General features: G+C 43.4%; 2 protein-coding genes across 7 annotated transcripts in view; both read left to right on the forward strand.

Annotated features, from left to right (window-relative positions):
• Positions 1-12,849, forward strand: part of ak3 (adenylate kinase 3) — a 465,380-nt gene that overhangs the window by 451,968 nt on the left and 563 nt on the right. The window lies entirely within an intron of this gene.
• LOC306939786 (RIMS-binding protein 2-like) overlaps positions 1-12,849 on the forward strand; it is a 58,697-nt gene that overhangs the window by 22,959 nt on the left and 22,889 nt on the right. For all 6 annotated transcript variants that reach the window (XM_079524479.1, XM_079524482.1, XM_079524480.1 and 3 more), the window contains 3 exons: positions 2,238-2,944; positions 4,291-4,465; positions 10,635-10,786. In XM_079524479.1, coding sequence (XP_079380605.1) covers positions 2,238-2,944; positions 4,291-4,465; positions 10,635-10,786 — 1,034 coding nt within the window. The remainder of the gene's footprint in view (positions 1-2,237; positions 2,945-4,290; positions 4,466-10,634; positions 10,787-12,849) is intronic.

Genomic DNA, 12,849 nt, shown 5'->3' on the forward strand with positions numbered 1-12,849 from the left:
CGGGGGGCTTAGGCAGGGCTGCAGCCTGAGTCCAACCCTCTTTAACATATACATCAATGAACTGGCAAAAACACTAGAACAATTCAATTAAATGGGGGTCCGTAGCCTAATACATGTCAAACTGGGGGGTCCTAGAAATTAAACGGGTTGAGAATCACTGCTAGAGCCGTAAAAATCTTCTCTTATAGGGGGGTCCCTGGCATATCTCTTCAAATGGGGGATCCGTGGGGCTATAATTAGTGTAAATGTGGGGGTCCTTGCCAAGAAAAGGTTTGGGAACCACTGTTTTATACTGTATACCTGTACATAAATCCCGGCTCCTCCTGTCCACATGTCGAAGTGCCCTTGGGCAAGACACTGAACTCTACATTGCCTCCAATGAGTCGGTCAGTGTGAGCTTGCCACCATTGGTGTCTGAATGTGGGAAGTGAGGACGCTGGTGTCGACTGTTCGCCGCTTCACCTCCCAATGTATGAATGAATGAACCATTGTAAAGCGCTTTGAGCACTTGGAAAAGCGCTATAAAAATGCAATTCATTATAAATTAATGAACAACACTTGCTTCCTTTGACGAACACAGTGACCTGGCCGTGTGTGATGGTCAGTAGTAATGTCAAGTATTCAGTGAGTCATAGTTAACCCATTCTGGGCGGGAACCCCCTTTTGGTGTTTTAAGCATTATGTTATGCTTTAGCTATTGAAAAATATAGCAGATCTACATGCTTGTAGATCTGCTCTATTTTTTTTTTAAAGAATCGTGAAAATGTGTCGCAAATCTTTGAATGTACTATATATTCTTTCAACGTTTATAACTCAAATCTCTGCTTCTGGTGTGGGGGGGGGGGGGGGGGGGGGACGACAACAACAACAACATGAAAAGGGTTGAGCACCACTGACATAGAAACCATGGGTTTTTCCAGAAAACTGTTAGGATTTTAGAAGCCATTATTTTGTTCTTAGAATCGGCCTCATAGGTCTAAATGGGTTAACCCGTTCTGGGCGGGAACACCTTTTGGTGTTTTAGGCATTATGTTATACTTTAGCTATTGAAAAATTGCAGATCTACACTCTTGAAAATGTAACGCAAATCTTTGAATATTATATTCTTTCAGAGCAAACGTTTTTAACTCAAATCTTTGCTTCTGAGGGGTTCCTGGAATAACATATTTTCAGATTGGGGTCGGCGGCCAATTACATATAATTTTTGGGGTCCTTGACTTGAAATATTGAGCACCACTGATACAGAAACACAGGTATTTCAGAAAACAGGATTTAGAAGGCATTTGTAGAATCCTTTCTTAGGTCTAAATGGGTTAATAAGCTTCACATGTTCACGCCGCCACCGCGGTCCTTGGAGCATCGGGGAACCGTGATGTAGTGTGACAGTGTGACAGAAAAGATCACTTCCTCTGCCTCACGTTTGTCCTCATCATCATTACGTAAACAAATAATTTTTCTTTTGCCTGTATGTGTAGCGCAAATAATTAAAAGTACAAGATGAGTCAATGGATGCTGATTTATAGGACCAATAGGGTAGGACGTGCCAGACAGTGTTGTTGTTTTCGTCGACTAATACTATGACGAAAAATTTTCGTCCACTACCTTTTTTTCACTGACGAAAATGACATAAAAACGAAATAAGACTAAATATACTGAGAAGTTCATCAACAAATTAAATCTGGACTAAAATGTTAGGAAGGGACTAGTGGACAAGAGACCCAGTATAAGTAATTTTACACTTGGTTGCATGCTGAAAATAGACGATCTACAAGCTCACAACAGCTTGTAGATCGGCTATTTTCAGCTAGTGTCGACTAAATCAACTGTAGATTTAGTCGACTAAAATCCTATGACTAGACTAACACTAAGACATTCCATGGTGACTAAAATGTGACTAAAACTAAATTAAAACTATTCAAGAGACTATGACTAAAAACAAAAACAACACTGATGCCAGACTCACATTAAATAGTGAAATCATGATGACGGGATGCTGTAACCAGACAGTACAAACGTATACAGCGTGACACCCAGGTGGTAGTTATCCATCGTTCCATTAACAGTAACACGCACGCACACACACACACACACACACACACACACACACACACACACACACCCTTTCTTAAAAAAGTTAAGTCTCTCTCTCTCTCTCCGTTTCTCTCTCTCTCTCTCTCTCTCTCTCTCTCTTTCTCTCCGTTTCTCTCTCTCTCTCTCTCCCTCCCTCTCTCGTTCAGGGGAGCTACTGGATGGCCAGCGAGGGCTCGTCCCCTCCAACTTCGTGGAGTTTGTCCAGGACAAGGAGAAACTAGCCATCCAGGCTGGTGGGGAGGGAGGGGAGGACCAGCAGCAGGGGCCATGTTTGGCCTTAGCTCTGGTGGACGGCGGTGGCGGCTGCCTCCTCCAGCAGGACGGCCTCCTGGGCTCCGCCAACAACAGCAGCAACAGCCTGCGTGGTCCCTGTAGCAACGGGACAGGAGGAGGAGGAGCGTTGGACCCCGAGGACCTCGCCGACGAAGACGCCGTCCCTTTCCCCCGCAAGATCAACCTGATCAAGATGCTGGCGCGCAGCGTCATCGTGGCCTGGGAGCCGCCGCTTTTGCCACCACCGGGCCGAGGTACTTTTTTCAACCTCTCGGACTACAGCGTGCTGGTGGACGGCGAGCCGCGCGCCAGCGTCCCGTACGGCGCCCCGCGCGCCACCTGCAAGAGCCTGCTGGAGAAGCTGGACCTGGACGTGGGGCCCGGCGTGCACCGCGTCTCGGTGCAGTGCGTCACGGACCGTGGCCTGACGTCGGACGAGCTGCGCTGCACGCTGCTGGTGGGCGCCAACGTGGTGGTGGCGCCGTGCGGGCTGCGCGTGGACGACATCCGCCGCGACACGGCGGAGCTCTCCTGGATGCCGAGCAACAGCAACTACGGACACACGGTGTTCCTGGACGGGGTGGGTGTGTGTGTGTGTGTGTGTGTGTGTGTGTGTGGGTTTTTTTGTGTTTTTATTTTTGAGTGGTGCAACCACTCCCTTATGGAGCTGCGTTGGTGGGTGGTGGGCGGCTGGGTGGCTGGCTGGGTGGGTGCGTCTGAGCACAAAAACAGCACGGTTGTTTTTCACCACCTGTGCGCCACCTGAGGCGGGATCAAGGCATACACAGTGCTGCCTTGATCCCGCCTCTAGCTGCCGCTGATTGGCCAGGCCGTTTTGTGGCTGGAGCATCAAGTCTGCCTGAGGGTTCCCAGATGGGGGGAAGCCAGTGTACTCTCTGCTGCCCCATCTGGCGGAGTCAGGTTAACCTACCCTAGGGGACACGGGGAAAACATGCAAACTCCACACAGAAAGGCCATTTCGCCAACCCCGCCTCAGGTATGGGCACTGATGACGCAGAGGAGGAAACACGCCGCCAGCACCCACAGCGTCCCGAGCGGGAATCGAACCCAGGACCTTCTAGCTGTGAGGCGACAGCACTACCAACTGTGCCACCGTGACTTCAGCCCTCTCTAACACTCTCTTTGTTTGCGCGCATGCTCATTTCGTGCACACGCTTTTAGCTCTTTTTTTTTTCTTGAGCACACCTGGAGGAGACCTGCGCAACAACGCCTGCGTTCCTCGCTTCCCATTTGAAAGGCCCTTTACATTGCTTAGTAGGCATGTAACGATTCACTCAACTCACCATACGATTCGTATCACGATATGAGATTCACGATACGATTTTTCACAATATTTTAAACAAAACATATTTTCCAGAAAAATTACCGTTTTTTAATTTTTATATAATTTATCTCCCAACTACATTGCAAAATAATTAGCCATTACTTTTGACAGTGCAGAAACATAATTGCCTTCCTTAATGAGCATCAACGACCATCAGCTGGGCACAGTCACAGACACACACAGCTCCCCTCTAGAGTCACAGACACACACAGCTCACCTCTACAGTCACAGACACACACAGCTCCCCTCTACAGTCACAGACACACACAGCTCCCCTCTACAGTCACAGACACACACAGCTCCCCTCTACAGTCACAGACACACACTCCCCTCTAGAGTGCTCTACTACTGAAAGTGACTAATTTCTCTCCAAAAGCACTTGAATATGACTAAAGCTCACATTTCACACCACACACCATAATTCACTAGCCCCCCTAAAAAAACATTTTTTTTTATTCCAATAAATCAATTCATATCGTCGGGATTAATATCGATATATATATCGATATACGATATATCGTTACATGCCTATACCCTTTACATTGCTTATAGTGTATTCCTAAAATGTTCCTCGGCCCCAGGTGGAGTACGCCACGGTGAAGCCGGGGAGGCACCGGCTGCGCTTCCACAACCTGAAGGCCACCACGGTGTACAAGGTGACGGTGGCGGCGCGGCCGCACCAGGTGCCATGGCAGCTGCCCCTGGAGCAGAGAGAGAAGAAAGAGACGGGCGTGGAGTTCTGCACTCAGGCTGCGGGTGAGCGCCAGGCCATTTTTAAGTTAACCCATTTTGGGGCGGGCGGGAGGGAACCCCCTTTTGGTTGTTTTAAAGCATTATGTTATACCTTTTAGCTATTGAAAAATAGCAGATCTACAAGCTTGTAGGTCTGCTATTTTTGAAAAAAAATGTGACGCAAATCTTTGAATGTATATTCTTTCAGAGCGAACGTTTTTTAACTCAAATCTTTGCTTCTGGTGGTTCCCTGGAACAACATATTTTCAGATGGGGATCGGAGGTCAAATACATATAATTCTGGGGCTCCTTGACATGAAATAGTTTGAGAACCACTGAGTTTGAGAAACCGGTTTTTCAGAAAACTGTCATGATGGTCAAGACATTTTGTAGAATCGAGCTCAGGTCTCGGGAGATTACGTATCCATTGTCCTCCTCATTTTCCTCCGCATTTTGGTCGTTTTGCCGGGCAATAATTGGTTTATCACAGTGGGTTTTCAACCTTTTTTCACCCCGTAAGGGTCCATTTGGTTTCATTTCACACTCTCATGAGTTAAAGAACTAATCAGGGTCCATTTGGTTACAAACTCTCCATCATTTTGCCGGAGGACCACCTGGAACCTGCTCAAGGACCACTGGTTGAAAACCACTGGTTTATCACATACCCATAGCCTTATTTATTCACAAAGTCGACAAGGAAATAGCATTTATCGATACTTTACTTGACATTAGCGTCAATGAGCAGCTACCCCCAATAACAGCTCATTGACCGTGACAAAGTCAAAGGGATTGCCCAACAGTGTTCCCCCAAAACCACAGATGGCCTCTCGCCTTTACACACACATTCTGTGTGGTTCCTTAATTAGCCGCCCAGATGAACCCCAGTGGGTCCTCGGCTCTGAATTCTGCCAAACCATCGACGGTATGTTTGGTTGCCGAGTTTCATCCATGTGTGTCATTGGGAGTTCCTCACGAGGACAGTTCAGTGCGTGGTGGCTAGGGCATTAATTAAGCAACTAGTTTGACTATTCAACTAGTCGACTAGTAAATCCACTAGTCGACCTTGTTGGTACTAGTTGATAAGAAGAAAAAAAATAGATTATAGTTATAGTCACCAATGTACAAATGCACCGAGTGCCGCATTACGAGCTTGTAGGTCTGCTATTTTTTCAATAGCTAAAGCATAACATAATGCTTTAAACACCAAAAGGGGTTCCCGCCCAGTATGGGCTAGTGTAACTACTACAGCATCTACTAACCCTACTTATTATTTTATATCGCTACTGTTATAATCCCAGAGGAAGTGGAGGTTGTGGCGCTAAAGCTCTATGTTCCTGTGCTATGTTTATTAACACTTTGAGGGCTTTAGATTAAAAGGTGACATATACCGAGGCTGCCGGGATTGTTTAATTATACTTTGGAGCATAACGCCGAAGTATTTGCGCCTTTGATCCATGAAAATCCCCCTGAAAATAGTCCCATGGCTTGTTGTCGAACCGAAAAAATAATCCACCGTCGTGGTGCGGAAGAACGACAAGCAGTAAGGGCTCGCAGAAGCCCAGTCAAAAAACACCGTTCCCTTGCATTGAACTCATTTTCCCAGAAGCCCTTGCAGCCCAGAGCACGGGTCGATTTCCGGGTTTCAGTCGTCACCAGGTCCGCGACAAATCCGCTATTTCTTTTTAATTAAAAACTGCGAATTATACACATAAAACAAATAGCGGGTTTAGCGTATTACAGGGGAAGAACATGGATTAAATAGCGTGGAACGCGGGTTATGCAGTCAAACTCTTAATACAGTATATCAGTTGTAATGACGGTACTATGTGGTGTCTAATTACAAGTGGTGGAAAGTAACAGTACTTTTACTTAAGTACTGTACTTAAGTACAATTTTGAGGTATTTGTACTTTACTTGAGTATTTCCAATTTCCAGCACTTTTACTTCTACTCCACTACATCTCAGAGCCAAAATTTGTACTTTTACTCCACTACAATTATTTGAAAACTTTAGTTACTAGTTACTTTGATTTTAAATTTGATTAGAAAACATATAGTAACCACTTCAACCCTATACATTTCGGCCATTTGAAAATAGCCGAAATGCGTTGCAACGCGACGCATTATGAGCTTGTAGATCGGCTATTTTCAATAGATTTTGTACACATTTTGAACTTGTGAGCATTATGAGTACTTTTACTTTTAGTACTTTTACTCAAGTACATTTTCAATTCCGTACTTTTACTTGTAACGAAGTAGTTCTAAATTGCAGTATTGGTACTTTTACTTAAGTAAAACAATTGAGTAGTTTTTCCACCACTGCTAATTACACTGGTATCTATGGCCGGACTCACACCTTCGCAACAGATTGATGTACTGTATGCTTGTTGTATGAGACTTATTGACTGATGCAAGCTCACAATGCATTTCCAATGGGAGCCACATGGTTTGACACAACATTTGTGTTGTATGAGGGCGTGGGGGGGCAGTCGAAACACAGCCGAAAGCCGTACAACACAAATGTTGTGTCAAATCATGTGACTTCCATTGGAAATGCATTGGGGCAAGATGTAAACAAACCCTTTGCATACATCTAGCATGCATCAATGTTGTATGCTAGATGTAAAGGTGTGAGTCGGGCCTATGGCTGAGCTCACACGGTTAATGCAGTGATTTTTGTTGTGAGTGTCATGGCCGCCCCCAATGCATTTCCAATGGAGGTCACATGGTCTGTTGTATGGCTTTCAGCTGTGTTTCGACTGCGCCCCTCCCCCTCACACAACACAATGTTGTGTCAAACCATGTGACCTCCATTGGAAATACATTGGGCGGCCATGACACAACACAACATGCATCCAACGAGCACGAGAATTGCATTAAAGGTGTGAGCTCAGCCTATGGCTGAGCTCACACGGTTAATGCAGTGATTTTTGTTGTGAGTGTCATGGCCGCCCCCAATGCATTTCCAATGGAGGTCACATGGTCTGTTGTATGGCTTTCAGCTGTGTTTCGACTGCGCCCCTCCCCCTCACACAACACAATGTTGTGTCAAACCATGTGACTCCCATTGGAAATGCATTGGGGCGGCCATGACACTACCCAACGAGCATAGAGCATTGCATTAACCGTGTGAGCGCACCCTATGGCATCAGATAGAACACAGTGCCTTACCTTCCCATTGTTGTGTACTGTGTTTTGTCCAGGTCCAACACCATATTGCAGAACAGGTCAGAGAGACACACCCGTGTATAGTGCTCCATTTTCACTCGCACTTAAATCATCAGCACAGTTCTTTGGCAGGGATTTCCAAAAAGCGTTTTAGCACCCAACGCTGCGAGGCAGATATATTACCACACATATATTTCTTTTGAAAAAGAGAGAGGACAAAGGGCAATGAAAAGTTATAGGGAAGTATTATTTTCATATTTTGTCCTCCTCTTTCTGTTTCACTTTTTTATTTTTTTGGATATAGTTTTCTTTTATATCTTGTGTAGTCTATAGTGTATAGGACCTATTATTTCATTGTTTTAATACTTGGAAAACTTGGATATTAAGTTGGCTAAAGTTTATTGTCATTGTTATTAGTGCTACAGAGTAGTAGTAATAATAATAATAATAATAATACAAAAAAGAAAAAAAAAAAATATATACTCCTTGAATTTTACTTGATGAGACAGGCATGTTGCCACATTTATTTACATCATAGTTAAAATACTTCAAATGCTTTGTTGCGAGTTCACTCACCGAGCACACAGCTAATGGGTCACACCAAGCACCGTGAGCGCCATCGATCGGCTGTCATTTTGATGAGTCATTTCCGCAGCCCACAGCCTAGCCAAGAATAACACATGCTGAAGAAAGTTACACTTGCCTGCCTTCCCCACCAATAATTTCGTCTTTATATTTTTGCATTTTTTTTAAAAGTTATTTGTCTTGTTTTTGTAAAGCATATTTGATTTGAGTATCTATAAAAATACAATATAAATGTTATGTATTATTATTATTATTTTCACTCACAACTCAAGCTGATTGGATGTCGCATGTACAGTTGGAGGCCATCGATATTGTCCTTTTCTTTTTGCTGAGGTTTGCGTGATCTGCGCAAAAGGACAGTTAACCCATTTTTGGCGGGAACCCCTTTTGGTGTTTTAAACATTGTTATAATTTAGCTATTGAAAAATAGCAGATCTACAAGCTCATAGCGCGCCACCGAGTGGCGCGCTACGAGCTTGTAGGTCTGCTATTTTTGAAAAATCGTGAAAATATTTATTTCAGAAAACTGGAGGATTTAGAAGGATTTTTTAAACTTTTGAGGTCAGGCCTAAATGGGTCAAATGATAAGGGACAATATTGGTGGCACCCAACTGTATGTACACTATGTATGAGTGTACAGAGTGTACAGTATGCACTGTGGCTGTGCACTGTGAATCCCACAATGGAAACATTGATGTGCGTGCGTGCGTGCGCGCGTGCGTGCGCGCGTGCGTGTGTGGAGCATGCACGCACCTTCATTTACCTACATTCATGCACGCACATGCACATTAATACACGCGAATGTGTGAGTGTATTAAGAGTGTTCCCCAATTTCTACTTCCTTATTGTATATGTGTTGTTGTCTGTAAAACAACTATCTATCTATAATGTCACACTCGGTAGATCTCAACGTCTCTACGACCACCAGGGGGTGCAAATGGACCCGTAAGCAGTGTTGTTTTTGGCAGCAAATTTAGATTTTAGTTTTAGTCATAGTCTCTTGAATAGTTTACATTTAGTTTCAGTCACATTTTAGTCACCTGGAATGTTTTAGTGTTAGTCTGATTTTAGTTGACTAAATCTACAGTTGATTTCGTCGACTAAAATGTATTTTGGTGGGTCTTGAAGCCGTCGTAATGACTGATTTTACACTTAGCTGATCTACAGCCGATATACAAGCTTGTGAGCTTGTAAATCGGCTATTTTCAAGTGTAAAATGACTTATACTGGATATCTTGTCCACTAGTCCCTTCCTAACATTTTAGTCTAGTTTGTATCTGTTGACGAAATTGTCAGTATATTTAGTCTCAGTTTTAGTCATCGTAGTTTAGTTTTCATTTAGTTTCCATGTAGTTTTAGTCGACAAAAAACAACACTGCCAGTAAGGGGGGGGGGGGGGGGGGGGTTGTTATAAAGCAGTGGGTTTTTATTTATTCAGCATTTGAGCCATGGACCATCATTTGATGGATGGATTAGATCTTTAACTCTTGAGAGTCCATGAAGGCACCGGGTCCATTTGGTTTCATTTTACGCTCTCAAGAGTTACATTATTGTTAAACATCTGCACTACTTAATTTACAAGAATTCTACACAATTAGAGAATGTAAAAAAACTGCCAAAAGCATGGAATTGTAGCCAAAATCTTATCCAACGAAAAAACAGAACATACATTACTTTTGTGAGAGGCTAAGGGCTCCATTGTATATAGTTTAAATGGCCAGTCTACAAGCTCACAACGTGTCAATGTAGATTGGCTAGTTATATTCAAAAATGTTTGTAAAGAAGTTTAGGGAAAAGGGGTTTAGCGGTGACGAAAATGGAGCCCTAAATGTCATCACATGGTGGTCCGTGGCTCAGATGACGACTCAACAACGGAGCCTTGATGTGAAAAGGGTTGAAAGCCCCACTGGGCCTGAATCTATCATATGAAACTGGTGGTCCTTGAAGATGAAATGTTGGAGAATCATCATTGTCCTATACTAGGGGTGTAACGATACATTTTAACAGCGATACGATACGTATCACGATACATTGTTGACGATACGATACATGGACGATATTGGTTCATTATGGCGATCCGATACGATATACGATTCAATGATTTGAAATCGATACAGTAACTATTTAAAATACATTGACATTATTTTAAACTAAGTAATTAAACCCATCTTTTTCATTTTTCTTCAAAAGAATGCTAAATACCATGCACACAAATGTAGTATTGATACAATCGATTAATTGCATAGCAAAACAATTCGATACCGATTATTTCCATTGCAAAACGATACGATACATAGTCAATGTTGCTGTTTTCATTTCGATATACTTCGATTCTTAAAATTAAAATCGATTTTTCGATGCAGTTACTACTGTATATCATTACACCCCTATCCTATACATAATACATAATACGTTTGACATGTCCTGCCCTGCCCTGCCAGGCCCTCCCCATGCTCCCCAGGAGGTGCAGGTCCTCTGCGGACAGGTTCCGGGGGTCCTCCAGGTGCGATGGAAGCCCCCGCTCCTTTCCCCTACGGGCACATCCAACGGGGCCAACGTCATTGGCTACGTGGTCTGCACTAAAGGGCAAAGGGTGAGTTGAAGCATTCAAGTTTAAAGTCAATGCCGCCCCGCGTGACATTCATGTCTGTGGTCTTTTTTTTTTGTTAAAGGGGAAAACCACCCATTTTCAACATTTTACTATGTCATTAATATACCTTAGAGCTGTTGTGTGTGTGGAAATAATAAAAAAGTCCCCCCATTCTGTGTTTCCTAGAACTGTAATTATGGAAAAAATCATTAACATGGTGAAACACATCTTGATGACATCATCAAGATGTGTTTATGATTTTTTTCAGACCTCTAGTTCTAGGAAACACAGAATGGGGGGACTTTTTTGTCCACACAACAGCTCTAAGGTATATTAATGACATAGTAAAATGTTGAAAATGAGTGGAATGCCCCTTTAAGCCTCTCGTATTAGCACCAGACAGATTTGGTTAACTCTATCTCTACCGCTAGCTGTTAGCATGAACCCCAGTTCCCAGTGCCAGCATACGTGTTCACTTTAAAAGACGGTGTTTGACCGCAGTCAGTGGTTTTCAACCCTTTTCATATCAAGGTCCATTATTTATTTTGGCATTTGAAGCCACGGACCACCATGTGATGACATTTAGCTTTTCAGACCCCAAAACATTTCTTAGAATATTTTTGTTGTCGTTGGATGAGATTTTATCCACAATTCCATGCTGTATTGATGCTGGTACCATTAGGAGAAAAATAACTATTCTTCTACATTCTCTAATTGTGACTACATTTGACTGAGGGACTGCCATTGGATTTTTTTTAATTTTCGTTTTTTCATGTCATATGAAAGCAGGGAATCATAGCTTCAAATTGACATATTGGTTGTTCAGTTTGACCCACCAGTTTTGGAGATATGGCTTATAGAGTAATGTCTTGCAGAAAACAGTGAGTTGAGAAAACAAGCTTGAAAGGTTCACTTCTGTGGTCTCTAACATTACACCTAGCTACACGTTTAAGCATTTATTTCATATTTACATGTCGATTTCAGCTCTGACACTTATTTCAGACATGCTCTAGTATGTGAAGAGTCTGCCTGTGCTATTAACTCATTTTGGAAAAAAAAGGGGGAAAAAAAGTTTTTCTCCTCTGGTGAAAAGCTGTAATTTGCGCGATGGCAGGCGCTCAGTCAAATCTGGTCACAATTGTGTAGACTTTCTTGTAAATTAAGTAATGCAGACGTTTAACAATAATTTAACTCTTGAGAGCGTAAAAGCATTTTACGCTCTCAAGAGGTAATGATACATAAGGGTTATATATCTAATTAGGGTCCATTTGGTTGCCAACTCTCCATCATTTAGCTGGGGACCACCTGGAACCACCTCAAGGACCACTGGTTGAAAACCACTGTTTTAAGACATTATATTCATATTTTGAGGGCACGTGAAGCTGTCTAGCCTATGGTTAGTGATAGTGAGGTTTGTACTGTATTTCCTTTGGATTTTACATCTTCTTTTTTTTTTTAAATGTATCCCTCGATTTTGTAACCCATTTTTCACCCCCGTGTCAATTATCTAATGTGATCCTGGGCTCTACACACCCTCCGTCAACCTAGTCCCCATATATGGGGGACATGGGGAGAGCAACGGACTTGAACTCATGCTTCCTTCATGCCTGAGTGTCCAAGTTGCTCCTTTGCACCTGACAGGGGGGAGTTTCCCTGGTTGGACGTAGCGCGTGGAAGGAACACGTTATTCCAACCAGTTCCTTTCCCCTCCATCAGGTGCCCCGGCTGGCCAGGGGGAGGCAGTTTAGAGACCAGGATTACTGCATGTTTTTTGTGAGGGTACCTACCCTAGGGTACACGGGGAGAACATGCAAATCTTCTATCTATCTAAGTCTCTGTCTGTATGTCTGTCTGTCTGTCTGTCTGTCTGTCTGTCTGTCTGTCTGTACGTATGTCTGTCTGTCTGTCTGTACGTCTGTCTGTCTGTACGTGTCTGTAATCCACCTAACAAGGGACACATACATAATAACTGGGTGGGGCATGCATTTTCGGTTGTCCAGAATCGGCACAAAAAGCCTCTGCCCGGGCTCTGGACCTGATCACCCCTATATCTCCATATATGGAGA

Source organism: Electrona antarctica (genome assembly GCF_951216825.1).
Source record: "Electrona antarctica genome assembly, chromosome: 16".
Lineage (NCBI taxonomy): Eukaryota > Metazoa > Chordata > Actinopteri > Myctophiformes > Myctophidae > Electrona > Electrona antarctica.